The sequence below is a fragment of the Rousettus aegyptiacus genome, unplaced genomic scaffold (assembly GCF_014176215.1).
Source record: "Rousettus aegyptiacus isolate mRouAeg1 unplaced genomic scaffold, mRouAeg1.p scaffold_m13_p_1, whole genome shotgun sequence".
Lineage (NCBI taxonomy): Eukaryota > Metazoa > Chordata > Mammalia > Chiroptera > Pteropodidae > Rousettus > Rousettus aegyptiacus.
Window position 1 is genome coordinate 185,747,682 of NW_023416284.1, and position 25,054 is coordinate 185,772,735.

The 25,054-nt window shown below is 64.5% G+C and overlaps 1 protein-coding gene and 1 long non-coding RNA gene across 4 annotated transcripts in view; both read left to right on the forward strand.

Moving 5' to 3' along the window:
* FAM120B (family with sequence similarity 120B) overlaps positions 1–5,476 on the forward strand; it is a 54,617-nt gene extending 49,141 nt beyond the window's left edge. Inside the window, exon 12 of one of the 3 annotated variants that reach the window (XM_036223771.1) lies at positions 5,120–5,476. In XM_036223771.1, the coding sequence (XP_036079664.1) occupies positions 5,120–5,383 (264 nt within the window). In that variant the 3' untranslated portion in view covers positions 5,384–5,476. The remainder of the gene's footprint in view (positions 1–5,119) is intronic. The other 2 variants (XM_016125066.2, XM_036223785.1) reach the window with 2 other exon arrangements.
* Positions 5,477–17,379: 11,903 nt separating this feature from the next.
* LOC118606082 lies at positions 17,380–20,702 on the forward strand. Its single transcript, XR_004952307.1, has 3 exons — positions 17,380–17,514; positions 17,772–17,890; positions 18,532–20,702. It is a non-coding gene; the product is annotated as an uncharacterized LOC118606082 (long non-coding RNA).
* The last annotated feature ends 4,352 nt before the right edge of the window (positions 20,703–25,054 follow it).

Sequence of the window (25,054 nt, forward strand, 5' to 3'; positions counted from 1 at the left end):
CCAGGCCCCCCCTCTGGTGGCCGTTCTCTGTCCTCCCACCAGAACAGCACGGGGGTCAGGGCGAGCGCCGGGCAGGGCGGCCACGGCGGTGTGTGCATCCGCAGGGGGGCGGGGTCTGTCTGCATGGAGCTCGTGGAACGATCTCGAGACGACCGTTGGCAGAACGCTGAAAGGAAGAACTTCCTGCAGGAAAGATGACGAATGCACCAGCTCGTCTGCTGGCTTCCCAGGCGGGGCCCATCAGACGGCGCTCAGAGCAAAGCGAGCCCTGCCTGGTGCCAGCCGGGCGGCCGCCTTTCTTTTCGGTGCCATTATTCTTCGTTTGTCTGCACAAACTTTACCGCGTTTTTTTTTTTTTTAATCGGCCTAAAGCTTAGCTTTTAAAACAGACTCCCTGGCAGTTACAGGATTCCTGGGGCCTGTGCAGTCATTTGTTCGTTCATTCACGTTCACTGGGCACCTACTGTGTCCCCACAGGAAGGGACAGCGCCTCGCCCGTGAGCTTCGGCCGACGGCCGCGCGGTGCTCCCGGGACACGGCGCGGCACGTCCTAGAGTCAGGAGAGCTTCCGAGGGGGAGCCCTGGGCAGTGACCTGTGGTTGCCAGAGCGATGGGCATGAAAACAGGTCAGGAGCAGGCAAGTCACTTGGAAATGCAGGGCTGTGGCTGTCGTCATGAATGACAGAGAAGAGAACATGTCGATGCTTTGGGACAAATAAAGGCTTCACTGTGTCATATTTGCGTGTCAGCGTGTGAGTTGTGTTCAAGGACACCTGATGTGTGCCAGGCACTTCACTTATCCCGCATCTAAGTTTAATAGTGCTTAGTTTTGTTGTTACTGAAAATACTGAAGTCCAGCGAGAAGAACGATCATCAGATACGTGTGTTGAGTTCCGAGCAGCAAGACTGAGTTAACATTAGGAGCGTCAAAGGGAGAGAGTTGGTGTTGGCCACATTCCCTAGGTAACCCCATAACGAGCCATCATAAACCCCGAAACTTCCCTCTCTCCCCCGACGTGGAGCAGCTGACCCTGGGCCCCAGTCACGGTGGCCCACGATCCATCCACACTGTCATCCAAAGGAGCGGGACGGCGTCAGCGTGAGCAGGCACCCCCAGGCTGGGGGGGGGGTCGAGCGCGGGGTCATTCAGAGTCGCCCGGACCCCACGCGGCCTCAGGGATGACACAGTCCCAGGTCTTGTGTGCCGCCTCCTGGAGGCGACCGAGGTATTGGCGCCACTGCTTCGAGGGCGAAGGTTACTGTGCATTTGGGACACTCGGCAGGGGAACGGCTGAGCGGCTCTCCGAAGGCCCCACTGCGAAGGCGTGGACGACGAGGAGCCAGAAGGCCGTCGCCATGTCCCTTGACGTAGCAAGCCCCGCTCTGCCAGACCAGGAAGACAGAGGCCGACAGAGAAGACGAGGAGATAAATCATCGCCCACACACACCATGAAATCACTAGCTCGCTCTGTAAAATCTTAGCAAAGCATCAGCCCTGAGTACATTTGATTCCAGATTAAATACTTGTGGGTGACAGTCCCGTTCTGTGCACTCAGAGAAAAGTGGCAGTCTGCATGTCCCCCCCATCCCGTGTCCCCACGGCCATGCAATGCCCAGCTACTGACCGACGTGAGGTGGGCGATGCAAAAACCACCCCTCAGGGCTCAGGCTGGCAGAGGGGGGCTCCCTCGGCCGCCTGCCCCCCAAGGCCTGCGCCTCCCGGGGCCTTGGCTGGGGGCCCGCGCTGGTCACGTCCCCCACAGGGCCCTCCGCGCCTGCTGCCCACTACACATCTGCGACATCTGTGACCTGGAGGAGCCCCGGGGAGATGCAGGGCGCTGGGCTGCGGCCTCTGGAATGCCCCTGTCCCCGGTTTCCACCTGTAAGACCGTTTCCTGTAAGACCCGTGGAGATCAATGGGGAGATGTGGCTTTGTCCCTTTGAGTGCGGCTTTGGTCCTAGGGAGCCGGGACCTAGGTCCTGGCTCCGGCTTAGCCCGGGAGTGATGAGATGGGCACCTGAACACAAGTCGCCTGGGGAAAAAGGACACAGACTGTCCCCTGACGCCGCGCCGTTGTTTGGCGCTGTCCGGCCCCGCCGGCTCCTGCAGGGGTCCCAGGGCCCCCGAAGCAGGCCGGGCGTTTGTTTTTACACACATTGCCTCTGTCTCCTGGTCGCCAGAGGCCGCTCTTCTGTGGTTTAACTGGACTCATCGTGGGAAGGACAACCGTCGAGCCTCCGCCTGCCGCTCGGGGCACAGGACGTCTACCACGTCGGAGTGGGAGGTCGAGTCTGGACCTGTGCGCCAGCCCCGGCAGAAAGTGCTGGGGACGGTCCTGGGAGGCCCGGGTCCGGGTCGGGGGGCAGTCGGGCCGATACAGAGGACAGCGGGCAGCGAGCTCGAACAGGCCAAGGGCAGAGCCTGGGGCCGGCACCCTCAGCTCCCGCCCAAGCAGCCACCAGGGGCCTGGCCCCTCAGAGCAGAGCTGGGCTCACCTGGGCTCACTGGACTGTCCACGGGAGAGAGCGAGGGGCTGTCCCTGGCCACGGCGGAGCCCTGGGGCTGGCCATCGTCCCAGGCCTGCGGGACACAGACGGACCTGGCCTTGGCCCAGTGACCTGCAGGCCAGGCCTCCCAGAGCCCTGCCAGGCTGGGACTGGAGGCCCTGGCCAGGTGGTGACCACACCTGCCTCAGGTCAGAGGTGCTGCAGGGTCTGGGCACAGCAAATGCTCCACAAGAGGCAGCCGCTGGGCCACACCTGGCCGTTACCGACAGGCTCGCCAGGCCCTTGTCCCTGAGCTCAGGGTGGCCGTGCCCCTGTCCGCGGCTGGTTAAACCTCATTTGAGGGGCCAGGCGAAATTCAGAGTATTCACCAATGAGGCTGTGGCCTCACACGGAGTGAATCTCTGGGTCACACGCGCCAGCAACCAGCCCACGCGGACCTGCGCCTCCCACCACGGGCTGAAGTCCGCGTCGCGGGCTCGGACTGTCTGCCCTACCCCCTGTGCCCCCCGACCCCCCCTCTCATCTCCCATCCCCCCCACCCACACCCCAAACGCCAGGCCGGCCAGCCGCTCCTCCCCCATCCCGCGAAGGAAGCCGTTCCCCCTGCAGGGCCCCCATCGGCCGCCCCAGCCTGGTGACAGGCGGCCCACGGCGAGCCCCAAATGTGCCACGTCCCTTGGGCGGGCGCTGCGCAGCCCGGCCAGGCAGCGCCGGCCAGGGTGGGGACGGCCGGCCCGGCTGCCCGCGCCCGGCCCACCCTCCATCTGTGCCCACGGCAGGGCTCACGGGGCAGATGCGGCCTGTTGCTCACTGACCATCTGCTCCCGAGCTGATGAAGTGTCCCCGTTACCGTGGCGACAGAGCCCTTGATTGGCGGTGGCACCACAAACATTCCCTACTCAGGTTTCACTTTTATCTGTGCTCTGGAATGGGGCTGGGGAGGGGTCGGGGAGGGATGGGGTGGGGAGGGGCGGGGGAGGGGCAGGGGGAGGGGGTGGGGGAGAGGCGGGGGGGGGGGGAGCTGGGGTAGGGGCGGCGGGCCGTGTGCGGGTGGGGAGGGCACCCGGATTGGCTGGGGGTACAGGTTTGGAGGTCAGGTCCCCGGGGCCTCTTCCTTTCTCCGCCGCCCCCCCCCCCCCCAGTTCAGAGCAGGTACAGGTGGCAGTTCCGCTGACCAATCAGAGCTGAGGGCGTCCCGTGTCTTGCTTCTGTCTGCTTGGTTCCCCGTGACTCCAAGGGAACCTTCCAGAATGGCAGGCGGGTGTCCGAGGGCTGCCCGTGTGCTGCTCGCCACCCTCACCCCACCCCGGGCCCCACCTGTCCAGGACTCGGTGTTCAGGGAGCCGCCCTGATGGAAGGGGGAGGGGTGCAGGGGAGCTGTCGTCAGGCCGGTTCCAGGGGCCACCCTGCTCCTTGCGGACCAGGAGGCCTCTGGCTGTGCTGCCCTCGTAAGGTCCCGTGTTTCAGGCTTGGACTGAGAAAGCCAAAGGGTGTCGGGGTGTCCCCAGCAGTCCCCGAAGGAGACTCTGCTGAAAGGTCGGCCCCAGGTGGCAGGGGCAGACCCGCCTTGGGGACGAGCATCTGGGAAGAAGCTGAACTTTTGTTAACTGGGGTTTTATGAGCCATAACTTGACACAAAGGCTGGATTGTGTCGTCGTGCACCCCAGCTCCCACCCGCTAACACTCAGCCTGGTGCCCAGTGTCAGGGCCGCGTGTGCTGGGGCGTGAGGCGGCCGCGCAGGCCGGGAGCCGCGTCCCCCGGGGCCGCCCCGAGCGTGTCGGCTCCCCTCCCGTGAAGAAGCGTGTCCTGCCCTGTCCTCCGAGGTGTCGGCACCCCAGGCAGGAAGGCAGAGCACGGGGTCCGCTCCGGGGCCAGCGATTTCGAGGCCCGTCGCTGGTGTGGGCAGAGCTCTGTGGCACGGGACGCCTGCGCATTGAGTGCGTGTCCAGAGTCACCGGAGCCAGGGTCCCTGCAGGGCCCCGTGAGGGTCAGCCCATCATGCCCGCCCACAGTCCTTCCCCAGACGCTCCCTGGGGAAGGGAGGCCAGGCCAGCAGGTGGCAGCTGCCCCCAGCATTTCTGTAAGTCTGCTTTAAAGGTTCATTCGTGGCATTAGAAAGAGACCTTCCCGGTCGCGGGGCTAGGGTGTCGCAGCTAGGTCTGTTGTCGGCAAAGCCTCCGCAAGCTCAGCAGTGGCCCTTGGCCCTTCCCGGCCACACAGCCCCCAGTGTTGATGGGTCCTTGACCCCCATCACCCCCTCAAAACTCGGGCCCTGCCCAGGTCTCCCAGGCCTGGCCCGGGCACCGCCCGACCCACGCAGCCTGATGCGCAGACAAGTCATCCTCACTTTGCACTGAGTTCCCTAAAGCAGGCACTCGTTGCTTATTAAACCACATTTTCTGGTGTCATTCATTAATGTAGCTTATGAGCATAAAATAGCATTGTTTAAATAAAATCGAAATCTGGCTTCAAACAGCTTCCAGATTAACCGACAAGCATGTGCTGGGCACCAAATGCATTTAAGAGCAAGTTTAAAAGCAGAGCTATTACCCTTTATGAGGTTAACACAGCAATGGTTTCATAGTCTCGTTTCCGTCTCATTTCCAACAGTGGCACGTAAGAGACCCAGCTCCAGGCTGCTCGGGTGCAGAGTGGAGAGCGTCGATTCCGGCGGTGCCAGTTCCCGTGGCTCCGGCAGTGTTCGTGGCGTCTGGCTGCTGTGACCGCAGAGGCCCCGGGCGTTTAAGGGGCAAGTCCGCCCGTGGCGCTGAGGAGACCGGCGGGACCGTCCGCTGCCGAATAAACGGCAGCGCGAAAACCCTGAGAACTTCATTAGCAGACAGAGCCCAGCAGTGTGTTAAGGAAATTGCATAACGCAACTAACTCGGTTTTATCTTCCAGTGAAGTAAGAACGGCTTAATATCAGGCCTATTGATATAAATCACCATTTAATCGAGCAAACGAGAACAACCGTATGCTCATCCCTAAGTGCTGACAGACACCGAGTGAAAGCCGGCGTCCGCTGTTTTTTTAAATGCTCCTAAGAGACCAGACACTGAGGGACACTTCATTACAAAGACCTCTCTCGACCTGGAGCGGGCCCCTCGGGAGACGGGCGCGGCCGGGGCCCCCGCGGGCCGGACGTGCGCACAGCACTCCAGCTTCGCCTTCCCCGGGGCACTCGCCGTGGCCCTTCCAGAGGGAGTTTGAAGCACCCGGTGGGAAAACGTAACGACCCGTCACACTGTGCATCTGGAAAACCCCGGAGAGGCAGCTGGGAACCCACAGGGACGGAAGAGCAGCAGCTGCTTCTCTGGGGCCAAGAGCTGCTGGGCAGAGCAGACCGCATCATCGCGGTCGGAAGCCGCGGGTCCGGGAAGAGCGTGGTTGGCGGGGGGGGGGGGGGGGGGGGGGGGGGGGGGGAGGGGAGGACGCGCCCAGAGCAGAGCGGCCGGCTCGCTCCTGACGGGAGCTGATGGGCGGGAGGCTGCTCCCAGCCTCCCCTCGTGGGGCTCCCTCCGGGGCCGACGGCAGGAGCAGGAGGAGGGCGTTCAGCAAGGGACTTGGTGGCCCACGCGGGCCCCGGGTGCTGCCCGAGGCCAGCGGAGCCCACGGCCCCAGGCAGGCGCGGCCCGTCACAGATGCACCAGGGCGGAGGGCGGGGGGCGGGCCCTGCCCCTGGTGTCTGGGCAGCCGCAAAGCCACCGTCACCGGTGTCCCCAGACAGGCTCCCGCCCCGCGTTTCTTCCCTCCCCGACCCCGACCCCGAGACGCCAGCATGTGGTCCCCACAGTTTGCCCCGGGCCATCCCCGTCCCCCCGCACCGCCCGGAGGCCTCACCCCCCTTCTGCGGACCCCAGAACCCAGGTGGCATCTGTCCTGCCAAAGCTCCACGTCCGTCCTGTGACCCACCAGTGCCACACGGACACCGTGGAGAGCCCAGGCACAGGGACAGCCCCACGCACCCCATGGGACATCTGCCGTGACGAGACAGGTAGTCCTGGACGCACGGTCCACTCTGGGCTGAGCTGGAACCCCAGGCGAGCCTCCCACAAACAAGAGGCGGCACCCCCTGTGGGCCGCACGAGAGCACGGCCGGCGGCAGAGCCCGTGGGGCTGGGGAGTGGTCACCGGGCCACTGTGACAAATCGCTTGTGAGGTAAGAGCCCGGGCCGACGACACGGCCTGACTGCAAAGGCCAAGCAACGCCCTGCCCCTGGCCAGACTCCCCAGAAACGTGGTCCCTCTTCCCTCCAGCGCCGGTCCGAGGCAGTGGGGCGAGGCGAGGAGCCTGCCGTCCGGGGTCATGCAGGGCGGACACTTTCCGTTGGTGGCAGTGGGGTTCCGTCACCTCCTGGCATCTTGGCACGTGGGGGGCTCTCCCCGTGGGTCGAGGGCTGGAGGAGCCATGCAGCCCACAAACACAGGCTTCCTGCCACCCGCGTCACTCAGCTGAGGCTGAGCGCAGAAGCTCCTCGCAGCCCCCCTGCTTACCGGAGGGCGGCCTGCAGGCTGCGGACATGCCAGGGCCCCGAGCAGGCGGGGACGCGTCCGCTCCACACAGCGGGGTCACCGCGGCAGCACCCGTGGGAGGGGGGGCCCGGACCCGGCGAAGACCGCGCACTGTGCTGTCTGGCAGAGCCGGGTCACCTGCGCGCACTGCACCAGGGGCCCCTGGGCCCACAGACGCAGGCTGGAAATCGGGGTCCCCACTCCCAAGACCCCTCTCGACGCACATTTCTGTGAAAGGCTCACAGCCTGTCCCTGGTATCACCTCACGAAACTTGCACCGGGTGGGCCCCAGAGCAGGGGTGACGTCCAGGCCCAGGGCGGCAGCTTTCCCCTGGATCGGAGCTGCCGCGAGTCGCCGGCGGGCAGCCAGGTCGGCGGAGGCTCGGGGTGTCCTGGCCCGGGGTGCCCTGCGCCCCTGCCCGGTGGTCTCCCTCCCTCCTGGACCGGCCCCTGCCCCACAGAGCCCGGCACAGATCAGAAGAGAACTGGGTTGTCGTTCGTAAGCGTTTATTTGAGCCGAAACTAACGACAGTTGCCGGGAAGCGAAACCTCGGCCGGCCCGGCACCGGGTGCAGAGCGGCCGGCGGAGGCGGCGCCGGGCTCGCTGGCTTCTTGCAGTGTCTGTGACACACAGCATGCCCCGCACCCCAGAGGACCCGACGGCCAGCCCTGGCCCTGGAGGCCACCGCAGGGCCTCGCGGCCCGGCCCACCCGGCTGCAAGCCTCAGGGTCGGCGCCCACTGCCCGACGCTGTCCGGGTTCCGCCCCAGGGGTGGGTGTGCTATTCGGGCTGCGTAATTTCAATTATAATTTTAAGAAAATGTCTGGCGAAGTGAGACCTGCTTCTGAGGAGGCGTCTTTGTGAACACAGGGTCGGCGGCCGGGTTGCCCTCGGCCTCTGCTCACTGCTGCCACCTGCCGATGAGGAGCGGACGGGGCCGGGCACTCGCAGGCCCCAGAGGACACGGCTCTGCCTCGGCACGTCCCGGCCCCTCACAGCCCAGCCGCATGGGCTCAGACCCCAGACCCGCCTCGGGCGCCAGACGGCAACCTCCCCAGGAGCCCACACTTGCCGGCGCGGCCGCAGGGCGGAGCGGGCCCCTCTGCGCCCACCCCGGCATCCCCGGCCCCCACGCCGCCCTGGCAGGTGTCTCTGCACAGCGCCCACGTATGGGCGCGGGAAGCGTGCGCCCCGCTGTCCCGGGGCCACGTCCCCGGTGACCCCCACTGTCCAGCAGGCGGCGGCCACGCCCCCCCCCGTGCGGCGGCTCCGACTGGTCCTGGGGCCCCGGCTGGCACCACGGCAGCGTCCCGAATCAGTTCCCACTGTGCACTGGTCCCGGCCCAAGGGCTCGGCCACGGGGGCGGGGCACGCCACGCCCCCCCACCCTGGGCGGCCCTCGCCCGCCTGCTGCCCCCAGGGCAAGCGCTTCACGTTCTCCCGGCTTCGGTGGCCTCCTGGGGTTGGGCAGCTGAGCGATTCGTGGCTGGCCCCGAGGCGCTGTGGGTCCACCCCTGATGGGCTCTGAAGTGGCCGCCCTGCAGCTCTGTCCCAGGACCCCAGTCAGAGGGCAGGGGCTGGCGAGGTCCCAGGACCAAGGGGAGAATCGCGGACCCGGAGGGCGGGGCGCGTGCGCGGTCCAGGGCGCCTGGTGTCGTGGGGCCTGGCTGAGGAAGGTCGTCCTGAGCCGGCGCGCACTGGGGCCGGGGACAGCCGCCTCCGAGTCCTGCCGTGTGCGGCTTTAAGGCCACGGAGAGCCATTCACTGGGTCCTGTTGCTGATGCTCACTTCCTTTTTTCCTGATGTCGCAAAACTGAAGGTGCCGAGGAATCCCAAACGGTGCCCAGCTCCTAACGCCTCCCACGGGGACATGGCGGGGGCCGTGACTACAGGGGGCGGCCGGAGGCTGCGAACCCCGGGGGACTGACCTTCCGCTTACCCTGGGCACACGGCCGTGTGGCCGCAGTGTTTACTATGCTAAGCTTCTTAGGCAAATAGCTATTAAGTACATAAAACTGTTAAATACGTACAAATCCCGCGTCCCAAATGGCAGCCTCGAGGAGAAGCTGGCAGCGGCCCCTGTGAAACCCACCCGAGCCGGTCAGACAGCAGGGGCCGCGCCAGACCCAGGCGGAGCCTGCCAGAGGGGGCGGGTGGGGGCTCGCCAGGGACAGTCCTCGCGTGAGGAACCCTGAGAGGCGGGGCCCGTGGCACCTGCCAGGGGAGCTCGTTCTGGAATATGCCTGTGGCCCGGTGCCCTTCCAGGGAAGGCGGCGCACGGAGGGGCGCGTCCATCTGGGGGTCACATTCCCACCTCTCACCTCGCCCCGTCCCCTGCATCCGGAGCGTTAGGCAGACACGAGCGGCGGGCACCAAGGAGCAGAGGCCCAGCCGGAGGCCCCCGGAGGCCCCCCAGACGTGGCTAGAGAATCCCGGCTGCATCCCGGAGACAGGACGCGAGGGCCGCACCCCGCGGCTGGGGTTTAATCGGGCTACAGACGCCTGCGCGGAAGCCGCTTCCCTGACCCGCCACGGCCTCGGCCGCTGCGCCACCGTCGCGGTGTCGAGCCTGTGCCCGGAAACGCGTGACCCTGACTGCAGCAGGCGGGACTCGGGGTTGCACATGCGCAGAGGAGGCCGTCGCATACCGGCCAAATGTCCATCGAAATGACCACGTGCCAATCGCGCAGGACGCCTCGGCAGCCACCGCGGCGGCCCTGACAGCACACGGCCCTCCTTCCCGGCTGCTGCCCACTCCCGGGGCTGCTTACCCTCGCCTCCGCGTCCTTCGCCAGTTTAGGCGTGACCCGTTTCTACCTCGAAACGTGCCTCCGATAAACCTTAGCTCTCATCACTGTTGCTGAGTGGAAATTCATTTCTTCCTCAGCGATAAGACCCGAGACGCACATGTCACAAAACTCCGGTTGTCCGGACGGCAACGGGGGAAGCAGACCCGCCCCCGCGGCCACCACGGACCCGCGGCGCCAGCCCCAAGGCCACGCCGCCCGCCCCCCGGGAAGGCCAGGCTTTCTCCCCAGCGACTGCCAGACGCGGCTTCCAGTAAGGAAGCCGGGAACGTGCAGAGAGAGGTCTCAGAAAGGAGCCCAAATGAAGGCCCAGAGAGTCAAACATCCCAGAGAGTTTCGACGGTGGCTCTTACGACACCCAGCAAGGAGACTTCTGGTGTTTCAGCGCCGTAGGGGACATAAACCGAACCCAGAAACAGGGCCACAGGCAGACCGACCACTCCCACGCTGGACACAGACTGCAGCTCAGTCACGAACACCACATGGGGGGTGTTCCCGAAACCCCACCCCTGGGCGTGAGATGCTCACATGCAAACACACCATGCGTGTGCGTGCTCACACTCATCCTGCGCACACACGTGCACACTAACGCTCACGCCCGCACAGCCCTTCCTCCGGGAGGGCCGACCCCGGGAGCCCAGTGGGCTGGTGGTCAGCGCGGGAGGGCGGAACAGGGCAGCCTCCGGTGCCGGCGCCCGCGGCTGCTTCCCCGGCCCCAGGTCCCAGCCCCACGGGGCCTCCCGCGGCCCTCACCGCCGGGCGAAACGGACCCGCTGATCTCCCCACGCCCTGCATGTCAGGCGGGCAGTGGAGCAGAGCTGGCCGGCTGGGCAGCGTCCTGAGCACCCGGCATTTCCTGAGCACCCGCCGCGGGCACATGGGGGTGGGCGGGTCTCCCCAGGGAGGTGGCGGCCTGGGCACGGCCGGCGCGCTCCGACGGGGGCAGCTGCGGGACAGGAAGGAGGGTCCCTTAGGGTCCCCGACTTCCCCTGCCTCCCAACGGGACACGGAGGGAGTGTTGCCTCCTCACCCCGCACTCCAGTTTTCTCTGGTCGAAGGGGAAAGTAAGGCCCCAGCGACCGGCGGCCGGGCTAAGCACATCGGCCGCCCCCGCCAGACCTGCTCCTGGACCAGACGGGGCAGGCGCCCATCAAACGGTTTTCTCCCGGCCTTCGTGAAGTGGCATCAAGTTAAGAGTCAGCAGGGGCCAAGCGGGGGCTGGGGGAGGAGTGTCACAGGAAACGGGGTCACAGGACGGAGGTCGGGGGGGTTCCGAGGACCCTCGGCAAGGCTCAGGGGAGCTCCTAGGGACAATGGGGAATAACTTAGGAAGCCTACGAGAGGCAAGCCGACCTTCTTGGATAGTTCTCCCTCAGGCCCGAAGTCGCTGCCACCCAGGGCGGAGAGGGCCTGCCCCTCCGATGCGGGGTGCAGAGGCCCCCGTCTGGCTGCAGCCGGCCCAGCAGCTCCCCCGATGCCAGCGAGTGTCCGGGGGCCATCTGTCCTGGTGTCAAGTGGGAGCTTTGGCTCGCCTGCCCGGCATTGCTCACACCGAGCCCTGCTGGTGAGCTCTGTCTGTGCCCGTGGACAGACGGGTCGGAGGTCAGCCATCAGCACTGGGCTGAGAACTCGGGCTTCTCACTTCCGTCTCCGAGATCAAAGGCGCCTCCAGCCGGGCCCACAGCTACCCAGGAATTCCCACGCTGGCTGGGGTAGCAGCCCAGGTGTGGATGATTGAGTTGGGGGGGCCACACCTGCAAGGGGGGTGAGTCGAGTTGTAGAAGGCGGCCGTGTAGGCACCTCGAGGGACGACGATCTTGCAGCACTGCAGAGGTTTGTGGGATTGCGTTCGGGTGGGTCCCCTCCACCGGTTCTTGGCTCGAGGCCCCTGAGCCGGCTCCCCGCAAGCTGTGAGGGGCGCAGAGGCCTGCCGCCAGGGAGTGCCGGCTGGGCTTGGGGCTCAGAGGGCCGAGTGGCCTTGCTTTGCCAGAAGGAGCCTGACTTGGAGGGTTACGCGGGAGAGTGCGGACGCCTGGGCTGGACGCGGTCTCGTGGCCGGGCAGGTCCCCGGGCACCATGCGCAGCCAGCGCCTGCCCCCCGCCTCGGGGCTGTGTTTCAGCTGAGCAACCAGACGGCCTCTTTGGTCTGTAGCTGTGGCCCCAGCTCTGTGCTGAAAAACGTGCAAAACAAAACTCGATGCTCGAAAATGTATTCCCAGGAGCGTCTGGGGAGAGACGAAATGTTCCGGAAACAGGCGGTGGCTGCAGGACAGGGTGCATGCGCTGAACGCCTCAGAATGGCTGTTACGTTAGAGTCTCCTTAGTGAAAAATAAATGAATTACTTTTAAAAATCAATTGTCACCATCAGTCACCAATACAGAGATTTTGATCTCTTTTTGACACAGACACTTTTGGTTGTCTGGTGAAACCTGCAGACCCCTTTTCAGAATAATGCTTCTAAATGCAGAAAATAAAGTACATAGGATTGAAAAGGAAACCGAGTATACTAAGTTACAGTTTTCGACGTGGTTTTACCTGCGACGTAGGAACGCACGCGCTTCCCTGTCACCACGTTGACGGGTCGCGCCGTGAGCCGGCGGCCCCGGCACGGAGCAAAAGGGACGGCGCAGGTCGCCCGCGTCGACGGAGGCCGTCCGGGAAGCCCGGTCGGGCCCGCTGGCGCCAAGGTCACCCACGCCAACGTCGCTGGCGTGTGCTGGCGCCAAGGTCGCCCACGCCGACGTCGCTGGCGTGTGCTGGCGCCAAGGTCGCCCACGCCGACGTCGCTGGCGTGTGCTGTTGGCACACGTGACGGGAGGAAACCCCGAGCGCCACTTAGAGGTGAGCGAGAAAGAGATGAGGTTGCTTCGCCTGCGCTCATGAATGCTTTCGACTAAAGCCTCTGTCCTCAGGGTCAGACCCCGAGTCTGGGTGGGGCGCGCGTCACCTCCGTCAGCGGTGCACGAGTGATCAGAGCCACGCAGACGCGCCACAAGTTTCGATACGTGAAGAACACCAATGGCGACTTCGTGTTAAAACGTCTCCGAGGAGATGGCCGGGGCGGGTGTCCCCGTTTGCCTTCGGGCGGCCAGCACGCTGGCGGGGCGGCGGGGGGCCCAGGGCCGGCTCTCTCCCCGGCATCGTCTTAGGGGCGTGACACTTGCAGAAGCACTGGGCCCGTCAAGACCCCGTCACAGCCACGGCACTCGATCCTCACAGGTCCCCAGAGCCGTGTGTCACACTCGGAGCGGCAGCGCATGCCGGCCCTGTGTCTGTCAGTCGACGCCCGTCGGACGGCCTTCAGTTTTGATCACAGAATAGAGGCCGACTTTCGTCCTGAAAGATTTGTGTTTAGTCATTCAACACCGAAAGACGTAGCGATGTCCACGTAGCCCACCTGTCTCTCCTCCACTTTGAGGCACCCGGTGTCCCGCCGTGGCTGTGGGGTGGGGGCAGGCACCCGCTCTGCGGGGACCACGTGCTCTGGAGGCCGCTCACTGAGCGGGAGCGCCGGCCAGTCCGAGGGGTGCTGGCTGTTTCTGGGGCTTCGTCCGAGAGCCGCCCTGGTCGCGTCCCTGATGCTGGAAGCATCCGTCCCTGGTGATAAACCCTCTCCTGCCTGAACTGGCTCAGATCGATGGGGTACCTGCAGCTGAACGCTGACGCACCCCCAAACTCCGGCCTTTGCCCCCGCTGGAGCCACCCTTGTGCACCACAGGGGCTGAGAATGCGCCCACGAGCCCCGGGCCTCGGTCCCCCCGCACCGCGAGGCGCCAGGCGGAGCGGCGCGTGGGCTCACTGCCTGTCGGCTGGGCGGACAGCCCCCCGGGCTCCCCTGGCCAGAGGGCGCCGTCCGCGCCCCGGGGGTCGACTTGCTCAGAGCAGGGAGAGAGGCTAGACCTCGCCTGGCCCCCGGCGAGGCACGCGGCGCCCGCAGGGCCGGCCCGGCCGCCCTCACGCCCCGCGCGAGAGAGGGCGCTCGCTGCAGTCGCAAACCCCGGGGCGACTCGCTGCTCAGCGCGCCAGGCGACAGCCGGCCGACACCTCCAAGCGTGTTTTCAGCACAAAACGAAAACGCAGGGGCCGCGCCCCGCTCGCGGTCCCCCGGCTCCCGGCACCCGACGGCGGGGAGGGCAGCGGGACCAGGAGAACCTGTGCCGGATGAATCTGGACACGGACCTTACACGTTTCACCTGAGCCCACAATGGATCTTAGGTCTAAATGTGAAACACGGAGCTGTACAACTTCTAGAGGACAACGCGGTGACCTTGCTCGGCATGGGGGCCCAGGGCGCGCGTGGGGGGCCAGGGCATGTGTGGGGGGCCCAGGGCGCATGTGGGGGGCCCAGGGCGCGTGTGGGGTGCCAGGGCATGGTGGGGGGCCCAGGGCGTGTGTGGGGGGCCCAGGGCGCGCGTGGGGGGCCAGGGCGCACGTGGGGGCCCAGGGTGCGTGGGGAGCCAGTGCGCGCGTGAGGTGCCAGGGCATGCGTGGGGGGCCCAGGGCGCGCGTGGGGGGCCAGGGCATGTGTGGGGGGCCCAGGGCGTGTGTGGGGGGGCCTGAGTGCACGCGGGGTGCCAGGGCATGTGTTGGGGGTCCAGGGTGTGCGTGGGGGGCCAGGGCGTGCGTGGGGGGCCCAGGGCGCGCATGCCTGCCGGGCCTCTGTCAGGCAAACGCAGAGCAGCCGAGAAGGACCGAGGGAAGGCTGTTTTCACTCAGGCTCCTTGGGCCCAGCAGGCAACGCCCAAGATGCGTAGGCTCCTCCCTGGGGACCTGGACGTCCACGGAGGGCGTGCTTCCCAGAGAACCCCAACTGGGGCCAGCACAGTGTGGGGGGACCACGGACAGGTGGCAGATCAGGCACATCCTCACGCCAGGCCAGGCCCCTCACGCTCGCCGAGCAGGGGTCACACGCCACGGAAGCGGCCTGTCTGCGTGTGAGGCTGTCCAGCCCCGCAGAGCTCACGAGCCCAGGCAACTGGACTCCGACCTCACCCTGCTTCTGTCCTTCAGGCCAGGGGAGGGTGTGAAGTGGGTCTTCGTGGACGGAGTTGGGAGAGGGCCCTGGGCTGAGCCTCCAGGACCAGCGAGGAAGCCCTCCGCGGCCCGCCGTCCCCACCGGACCCTGCGAGGTGCGGCCTCTCCCGTCGGGTCCCTGTGCTGGGAAGGCACAGGGGTCCCCTGGGGTCAGTCGTGTGGCAGCCACGAGCGTCGCTGACAGATAACAAACCGGAGTCACCGAGCAGGTCGGTCATTAGCCTGAAGTCCCATGGCTGGCATGCAGCAGGTTACGCTGCCTTAAACGTTCCGGCGAAAATAGACGGACACCCAGCGGCAGTGTCAGGTGGCCCTGTGGGTCAGGCTTTGACGAACCCACCACCGCGATGGTACAGTCCGCGCAGACACCCCACTCTCCCTCCCTTCAGAGTGGGGCCTCGTTCACTCCCCCAGGCCCGACGGGGCTCAGTGAGTCACTCGTTACGAGCAGGGGCGAAGCTGCATCACCCCCAAAAGCAGGTCAGTTCCATGTTATGCAGCACCGTGCACCCCCTCGCCCTCTTGGGGGGCGGCTGCCGTGCTGTGAGGGCCAATCAGCAGCCAGCAGAGTGGCCCCCAGGGAGGGGCTGGGCTCCCTGGCCAGCACCCGCCGGCCGGCATGGCTTTCAGCCACTTTCAAGGTGGCTCGTCCCACCCCCTGTCAAGCTCCAGCCGGTGACAGCTCGGCTGTGACCCCCTGAGAAGCCGGAGCAGAGCCGCCTGGAGACCGCGAGAGCCTCCCCACTGAGAGCCACGCAGTCCGGGCCGTGCACTCTGCTCCCGCAGGCGCGGCTGGGCCCACCTGTCCCAGCTCAGGCCGGTCGTGAGGCTGAAAGTCGGCTTCAGCGCCACGTCCCTCTGTGTCACAAGGAAGCCACGGGCGTGGCGGGCACTGGCTGCTCACCCACTCCGCGCGGCTGGACGGAAGTGACCGTGCCACCTCCACGCCTGGCCCACCACTGCCGCGTGGGCCGCTGTGGCCCGAATCACGTCCCTGCCCACAGCCCCAGCGCAACGGTGCCCCGGGGAGGGGTCGGGGTGGTGGCCGCACGGTGGGGGTGGGGGACGGGTGTCGGGCAGGAAGGGACGCGGCAGGGGGCCGGCCCGCACGCGCCTCCCGCGGCCACGCACGGAGCACGGGCTGCACAACGAGGAGGAGGCGGCGACCTCCCCAGGGCCCGCCCCGCACACCGCGGCTCCCGTGCGGCGGCTCCCGTGCGGCCCCGGACGGGCCTGTCGTCCACGCCTGTGGTCCACGCCGCCCGCCTGCGAGCTCAGAGGGGCCGCCCGAGCCCCCGGAGCACCCGGGCTGGACCTGGGCGGGACGGGGCCGCGGCTGGGCCGGGCCCTAGCGGGGCGGCTTGGTGGAGAGAGGGGACAGGCTGAGACAACGTGGGGCGGGCAGCAGAAGGAGCAGGAACCCCCTCTGCTCCCATCGGTGCTCGGGTAAGACGCCGTCACCTGCGGCTCCCGGGCAGGGCCCCCTGAAGCCAGTGGTCACGGAGGAGGTTCGGGGTGGGCCTGTGGGTCGCGGAGGACAAAACAGCGACAAAAGCCAACCGCCCAGGCCGTGGCGCAAGTCTCTCCATCGTTGGCACCGTGTGCAGTCGGGCTTTTGACTTACCCATAACCTGAAACGTCATGCCGGCTGCAGTGAGGACCGGCGCGGGAGTGGGAGGGTCCAGGCGCCCGCGGCTCCTTCCAGAAGATCCGCAGCAGGAGGGAGCCCGGCCAGGCCGCGCCCACCCTCACGCGGCTCTCACTGCGGCGGCTGCGCCAGCTCACGCGCCCTGCTCACTTATCCCGTCGGGCGCCGCTCAGGCCTTGGGACAGTCGCTGTCACCATCCCCACCATTTCACGGATGTGGAAACTGAGGCACGGATCGGCTGACAGCATGTACCATGTCCAAACCCGCAGAGAATTTTTCTAAGTTTATCTGAGCCGGACAGACAGCATGGGAGCGAGCTCGGCTCAGCACTCTCCTGCCGTGGACTCAGGAGGGAGGTGAGGGAGCCCCGGGCGGTTGGGACCCAGCTCGCTCCCGGGCGGGTCGGGCGGGTCCCGGTCGGAAAGGTGTGCGTGGGGCCCGCGGGAGGCGCAGGTGATTTTACCCGAGGGGCAGCGGGCGGGGGCGACGGCCCAGGCAGCGCGTCCTGTGGGGTAACTCTCGGTCCCATGTATCACGGAGCCCCTCATCGGCGACCCCCTGGGGTGGCACTGCTGGGGTGCCCTGAGCTGTGCAGCTGTTTGCAGTTTTCAGGGAACTATAAGGAGCCGAGAGACCGGCGACCTTTTGTCTTCCAGGCGGACACGGCCCTTCCCTTTCTGGCCCCCGCGTCTGCCGCAAAGACCGGACGTCTCGCGTCCCGGGTTCCCCGTCAGAGCCGGGCTGCTCTCGCGACCGATGGGGGGACGCGGTGAAGAAACAGTCAGGCCTCGGGCGCCCTCTCCTGTCTCGCCCTGGGCCCGCCCCGCCGGCCGGGGCTGGGGGCCTGCGCGCCCGCCGCCCACCCTCAGCGCTGGGCCAGCCCGCAGACCGGGGAGGGGCCGGGCGGGACAGAGAGAGGCCCTTGGCCCTGCGTCCACGTGGGGCACAGCCCTCCGCCGAGCTGGCCTCCGCCGCGCCTAAGGCCCCGGCTCCCGCCGCAGGTTCGCAGGGCTCGTCTCTGCTGCGGGGCGGCTGGGAAGCTGACCTGGCGGGTTCCCAAACACTGCAGTGCCCCACCCCCTTGGTCTATGGCCCTTCGGGGACCCCTGGAAGCCCAGGGCACGGGCCCGAGGCCGGGGGAGGCACCCCAGGAACCCGGGGCGGGGGCCCGGGGCGAAGTGGTGGCGGGAGCTAGGACTCCAAGGCGGGGTCCCCCCCCCCGCACGGGCTTTTTTCTTTTTGAACTTTTTGGTTTCAGATGATTTCAGGTTCACAGGGTTCTGACATGCCCCCGCCCAGCTCACTGAAATGGCGCAACTTACAGAACCGTGGGACATGGCTCTAAACGAGGACTCGACGTCGGCACCGCTGACTGGGGTAACCGCGGGGCTGGTCAGGTGCCACGCTTCCCCCCCACTTCCTCCTTCCGTCCCCGCACCCCCACCCCAGGGCCCCGAACTGGAACTGCGCGTAGCTGCCCCGCCTCTCGGCCTCATCTGGCCTGTGACCTCGAATGTCCTGGGCCTCGCCCTTGTCTGGGGTTCCCGGGTGGCCGTGCAGGGGCTGCGCGTGGTGGGCGGACGCGAGGAGGCCTGGCCACCCCCGCCCCCGGCCTGCGTGCGGCCCCCAGGCTCCTCGGGCTGAGGGGTTCAGCTTGGGGGGTGGGGGGACCCGCAGCTGTACGACTGTCCCCAGGGCGGAGCTCCAGGCGCCCTCAGCCCGATGCTGCCTCTCGGGGGCAGGCCGGGGCACTGCGCCTCCCGCCGGAACCTGCCCGTGGTGCCTCGGCCTGGGCGGGAAGCGAGTGGCGGGGTGGGCAGGCGGGCGGCGGTGCAGGGATGCGGCTGCGAGGCATCCACACGCGGTCCTCAGCCCCTCGGGAAGGCGGCCTTTCCCTGAGGGCCCTCAGCCCTCCAGGAAGCCTAACGCCGGGCCCTCGAGCACCCCCTCCCCGCCCCCCGTCCCCCCTCCGCCCCCCGTCCCGTGTCGTTGTCTGACTCAGCTGCTCTTGGTCACAGGGCGGAAGACGCACGCCCCCCCACCCCAGTGGCACCCAGCACCTGGCTGGGGGCGCTGCCCGGGGTTCCCGACGGGGAGGGAGTCGCAGACTCCCGGGAGCAGGAGTCTCCTGCGACCTTGGCAGCTCCGTCTCCTGGGCTCCACCCTCCCGATTCTGCCCGCCGAGTGTTCCTGGTGGTCCCTGCGGCCTCCTGCCCGTCCACTCCTGGTCCAGGCGACTCTGCCGGGTGAGACGACTGAGCTCCCTGTAGTCAGTCCCCAGCGTGACTTCGTGACCATGACACAGAATCATGAAGTCCCCTCAAATCCCACGCCATCTAGGGAGCTAGGCTCAGAGACGTCAGTCTGTCCCGTGCCGCAGGCTGTGTGGTGCACACAGGGGCTGGACCACTCCCTCGCCAAGTGTCGGACAGGCACCTGGCCAGGTGAGCAAGACAGATGGAGCCCTGCCTCCTGGCTACAGGTGACAAGGGACAAGATTACAGCCAACAGATGTGCGTAACGGGCCGGTGTGGACAAAGCAGGACAAGGATGGAGGTGGGAGGTGGCATTTCACGAGCCCCAGGAAACAAGGGAACTCGTCCTACGCAATCCTGGGAAGGACCCCCCAGCAGAGGGACCGTCCCAGCGGCTCCTCCCCCGCGTGCAGGCGGCCGGGCCTGGGGGCCCCGGGAGAGGTCCCAGTGTCCAGCCTACTCTCAGAGAGCCCTGGGCACGGTGCCCACGGGGAGGGCGGGCGGCCCGCCCTGCCTGTCTCAGGGTCCGAGCGGACGTTACAACAGCACGGGACGCAGCGAGGCCCCCACCAGCCGCCCTGCGGCCAGGGACACCCGGCGCCCCAGACAGGAGGCCGCGGAAAAGGCACCTGTGAGACCGGACTCGGCGTTCTGCCTCAGCTGGGACCGCGCCCTCTGGGGCTGTGACCCTCGCCACTTGCGACCCTGAGTGCTGCGGGTACTGATGCGGTTACAGCCCAAGCTGAGGAGTGGGCCCGCGAGCACCGAGGGTCGACTGTGCGTCTCGGTGTGTGTGCGGGCAGCCCCCGCAGGGCGGCTGGCTCACTGCCGCGCCCAGGCTGCCGCCTGCCCCAAGCGCTGGGCTCGGAGCGCGGAGATACAGTCGCTGCTGCCCTCGGAGGGTCTGTCCCACGGGCTCGGACGGGCCACACTCAAGTGCCGTCGACAGTAATGGTGCCAGGTACTAGGGCCGAACTCACCACGCTGCTCTGATGAAGGGTGAGCTCTCAGACAGGCCGAGACGGGGCTGCCCGTGGAAGAGGCAAGGGAAGGGGACAGGCTGGGGCCTGTGGCCTGCAGACGCGGTGGCTGCGGAGGCCGCAGGGCTGCCGGCCGGGAAGGAGGTCCAGGGAGGAGAACGAGGCTGTCGCGGTCGGTGGAATTTTGACTCTTCATATAACTGTGGATTTCTTTGACACGTGTATTCATGTGGCATAACACAAATTCAAGTGACGGGAGCCAAGTACTTCAAGTCTCTTCAAGAGTGGCCTCCTGAGCCCGGCGGCAGCCTCGGCTGGGAGGTGGGGCGCGGGAGGAGGTGCACATGCTCGGAGGGCTGAGGCGGCGGCCGCGCGGACGCAGCGGGGGGCCAGCCAGAGGCCCCTCGGCCAGACCTGGCCCAGGCCGGCCGGCGGTGCCCTGGCAGGGGGGACCACTGACCCGGACGGTGGTCAGGGGGCCAGAAAGCGGGAACTCGCAAGGAAGAAGTGGGATCGGCACTTAGAGAAAATCATCAAAAAATCACGAACAACACGTGCTGATGAGCATGCGCAGAAAAGGGAGCCGCGGGTGCCGCTGGCAGGACGAGCGGCTGGCGAGGCCTCTGTGGGGAACGGTACGCGGCTTCCGCAAACAATTAAAAGTAAAGCTGCCTCGCGACCCAGCGAGTCCACTGCTGGGTATGTACCCGAGGAAATCCAAAACACCAATTTGAAAAAAATGTATGCGTCCTCATGGTCACTGCAGCGTTGTTCACAATAGCTAAGCTATGGAGGCAACCTACTCCCCCCATCAGCAGACAACTGGGTGAAGAAGGGGCGGTTCATATGCACAATGGAATATCACTCAGCCACACAGAGAATGAAATCCTACATTTGCAACAGCATGGATGGACCTGGAGGGTGTTGTGCTGAGTGAAATAAGTCAGACAGAGAAAGACGAATACCATACGATTTCACTTATATGTGGAATCTGAAAAAGACAAGACAAATGAATAAAACAAAACGGAAATTGACCCCAGGTACAGAGAACAAGCTGATAGTTGCCAAAGAGAGAGGGATGGGGGGGGGGGGGCGGGTAAAAAGAGGAAAAAAGAAAAAGCAGAGTGTAAAATAAAATGTTTTTGAGAAATTTGACTATAAAGAGAATCAGGATAACGGACCAGTAGCTGGAGGGGTCTTCTTGCTTCCTTATGAGGGCAGATGCTAAAGCACATGGTTTGGGGGGTGGGGGGTGGGGGACGACCACGTACAATGAAAGAGCAATAGTACACGACAGAAAACGGACGGTGGAAGGAGAGACGTCCTGGTCCAGGGGTCCCCAACCCTCGGGCGAGGACCGGAACCATCTGTGGCCTGTCAGGCACCGGGCCGCACAGCAGGAGGTGAGTGGTGGACCAGCCAGCGAAGCTTCGCCTGTCATTGCAGCCGCCCCCCAGCCCCAGCATCACCACCTCAGCTCCACCGCAGGCCATCAGGCGTTAGATGCTCACGGGAGCACCGGTCCCAGGGGCCACGAAGGTTGGGAACCGCTGACCTAGACAACGGGACAGGAACAAGACGAGGAAGTCCTGTGAGAGAGCCAGTCTGTTCTAGGAGACACTTCTGCAGCTGCATCAGACAGACCTGAAGAGAGACAGGTGCGGATGGACTGTAGACGAGAGCGGGCACGTGGAGAGCTCCGCTACGACGCCGTCGTATTCTTTAGGACTTTTATAAGTGTGAGTGAATACTCACCTGGAAGATGAAGCTGGAAACACAAGCAGATGCCATGTTACACTCGGCTCCGTGTTCCATGCCAAGGACGGTTCTAGAGCGACTCTCCAGATAATTAGGCTGACTGGAAAAAGTGAAGCCCAACAGGTTGCACGCTATGCGTCTCCATTTACACAACATTCTGCTTGTTGTTGTTTCTTCTGAGAGAGGCTAGAAAAAGAAGGTCGTAGGGGACACTTGATCACAGAGGGAGGGATAGGAAGAGGCAGGAAAAATGCACCGGCCCCTGGCACAGGCTGTGGAAGGCACCTCTGAAATGACGGCATTATAGAAACGGAGAACGGACGGTGGTCTGCAGTGAAGGGAGAGGGGGCGGGAGGGACAGGTGCTCATGGCGTGACAGGGCGCGGCGCAGGACAGGCCCTCGTGGGGCGGAACCTGACAGCGCCGGGGCCGACGCCCCAGTTGCAAGAAGTGGCCGCTGGGGGACCGGGCCGCAGGGCACAGCATCTCTGTTACCGCTTTCAACTGCGTGTGAATCTATAATCACCACAAAGGAAGAAGTTTGCTGTTTAAGAAAGCTACATACTGCGCGATTCTGTTTACATGATGTTCTGGAAAAGGCAAAATTGAAAGAACGGAAAACAGACCAGTGAGTGCCGGGGGGCCGGGGGGCGGGGGGCGCAGGTGGGGTGGTGTGACCTGAAGCAAAGCCTCCGTGTCCGGCCCTGGCGGAGGTCGGTACCATGTGTGCTTTCGTCAGTGCGCCCAGAATGGGGCCTAAAAGAGCTGATTGTATCAAATGCAGATATTTTCGAAGTGAATCAAAACAAAAAGCAACGAGGATCATCAGGAGAGAAGTGGCCAGATCACGTTTCAGGGAGACCCCTGGCTGCATGCGGAGGGCGGAGCCGGGCGAAAGCCGAGGGACGGCTGGCGGGGTGCTGGGCTCACCCCACTCAGGACAAGTGGATCTGAAGTGGGAGTGAGGTAGAGCTGGGGTTGGGGCGGGGCATGGTTCCCTAGGTCCTAGGACTGCTCTAGGGCTGTCCTGGAGAGACGACCGTGGTTCTTTCTCAGGAAATTAATTTTATTTTTCCGGGGTGTGTGTCCAATCGTCCAGGCAACCAGCATGCAGAAGGGCAACTCGCCCGAGCAGGCCGGGCAGGCAGAGAAAGCCGCACGCTGGGCGAGGCTGATTTTCTGAGATGCTGAAAGGTGGGGACCCGGGATTGGAATTTTATAATTTTAATTTCAATACACGGATATTAAACACCACTTAAAAATAACTTTTCATTAAAATCTTCGATTACAAATAAACTGGAAATGGGCGACAAATGACGGAAAGAAACGGATGACGGGAGGGACTGAGCCGCGCCGTGAGCGCAGGGCACCCCCCACGCTGCCCTCTTTGCAGAATTCAGCTCGGAACGTCCCTTCTGCTTGGGAAATGGGGCCCGAGAGAGGGGGGCCCCCTCTGCCGTCCCAAGGCCAGGCCGCGGCGCCCCCGCGACGCCCCGGGCGCCTTCCTCAAAGGCAGAGGCTGCGCCGCAGGGCGCGCCGCCGACCGCCGCCGGACCCGAACGGCCGCCTGGCTCTCCCGAAACGGCGTGGGGTGCAGAGGCAAACGCCACTGCTGTGCGTGCAGAGGCTGCGCCCCCAGAGCCCAGAGAGCCGACCAGCCAGCGCGGGACGCGGGCACGGCCCAGGGGGAGGGCGGCCCCGCCCCGCCCCGCCCACCGCCCGCGGCCCCGCCCGCCCGCCGCCCGCGGCCCCGCCCACCCACCTGAAGCTCCTCCCACCGCCCGCGGCCCCGCCCGCCCGCCGCCTGAAGCTCCGCCCACCGCCAGAAGCTCCGCCCACCGGCCGCTACACCCCCACCCACCGCCCGCGGCTCCACCCGCCGGCTGCGGCCGCTTAACGGCTGCTGCAGAAACAAACGCTGACTGACCAGAATTCTCACTTTTTCGTTAAAGCAAAAATCCTGTTCTGACTTGTTAGTGCAAACAGGTGTTAACGTAGGTCTTTCCTAAAAGCTAAGAAGCGTGAGGTAAACTTTCAAAAGGCAGGAGCCACCTGTGTCCCCAGGCGCATGGTTTTTCCTACACCCTGTGGTCTGAGCGGACCTTTGACCTTCGGGGGCTGTCAAAGGCATCTCAGCGGGACCGGACGGCGGGGCTGCCCGTGTAGACGTGGGGTGCCGGCACCTGTGCAGGACCGGCCCGTGCGGTGGATTTGGGACAGAGAACACCCCAAGAAGCAAGGAGGGAGGACAGTGTGGCGAGGGGGTCTTGGCCACAGGTCCCGTCACACCCAAATATGCCCCAGCCACTTTCCTTCAGCTCTTCGCTGTCATAGGCTGAAAACATCTATATTTATTTATTTATTTTTACTTTAAAATGAGTACAGATGAGCAAAAACAAAGTTAAAAAACATAATCCCACCAATATTAGCCACTTTCAATATTCTGATGTATTTTTTTCCAGTCTGTTTTCTGAGTGATGTTAGCCTATACATAATTTTAGTTACAAAAATAAATCAGACCATAGGTTTTCACTAAATTAAAAAATTTAACACTGATTATGAGGCGCCAATCAGAAAAGCGGTCCCATTTTTAGCACAGATCTGTGTTTGAGTTAGTAAAGCCTGAAAAACTACAGGGTTGACTTCACCTGTGTTCTGGATGTTCTGAAATGATCCTCAATCTAAATTATACTCCACATCAAAAAAAGAATACATGAAAAAATATGATGGAATATTTGTAAATTTATAAGACATCATATAAATCAGTTTACAAATTGGAAATCAATGATCTCAGTTTCAGGGTCTGAATATATAATCATAGCATGCTGAGTCATTTACAAAATTTTGCAAATGAATAGAATTCATAGAAATTCTATAGACTTTCCACTGCAAAATGCAGGCAGAAGGTAAGAGGAGCCAGTCAGTCCCAAATCTCAAGGGCGTTTGTAGCAAAGTGACTGCAAAGGACCTTGGGGGAATGGCCAGGGCTGGAGGTCAGCTTCCAGAGGCCCGCGGTGGGCATGCGGGCGAGGGGGACCCAGCAGCAGGGGCCCCCTCAGCTTGGTTTAGGAAGTGAGCACCACTGGAGCAGGAGCAGAGCCAGCTCTGTGGTTCCTCAAACTCTGAGCACCAAGAACTGTTTTTCTCTTTTCCACCTCACAGCCACTGACCACCCTGGTGGGAAGGTTTTTCCTATAAAACTGCATTTAGTAATGACGAATTCTTCAAGAATCAAAGACATCATGGCTGCCAGCCAAAGTTTTATTCAAGCGACTACTGAATTACTTTAATTACATATTTATTAAGCAGTATGGTAGACAGGGTCTAGAGCCAGGGGTCCCTGCTCTCTAGAACAGTCGATGCGCGTGAGGGCCACTGTCTGCGGAGCATCTGCGCAGGAGACGGGGGCCAGCGGCTGGGCGGTGGACGGCGGAAGTGGGGCTTTCAGAGGTGCTTTCCCACGGTGCCTGAGCCAGATGCAGGACGCGCTGGAGTTTCCGGCGGGTGGGGTGAGGCGAGGCCCTCGGGAGCGGGGACAGCACCTGAGG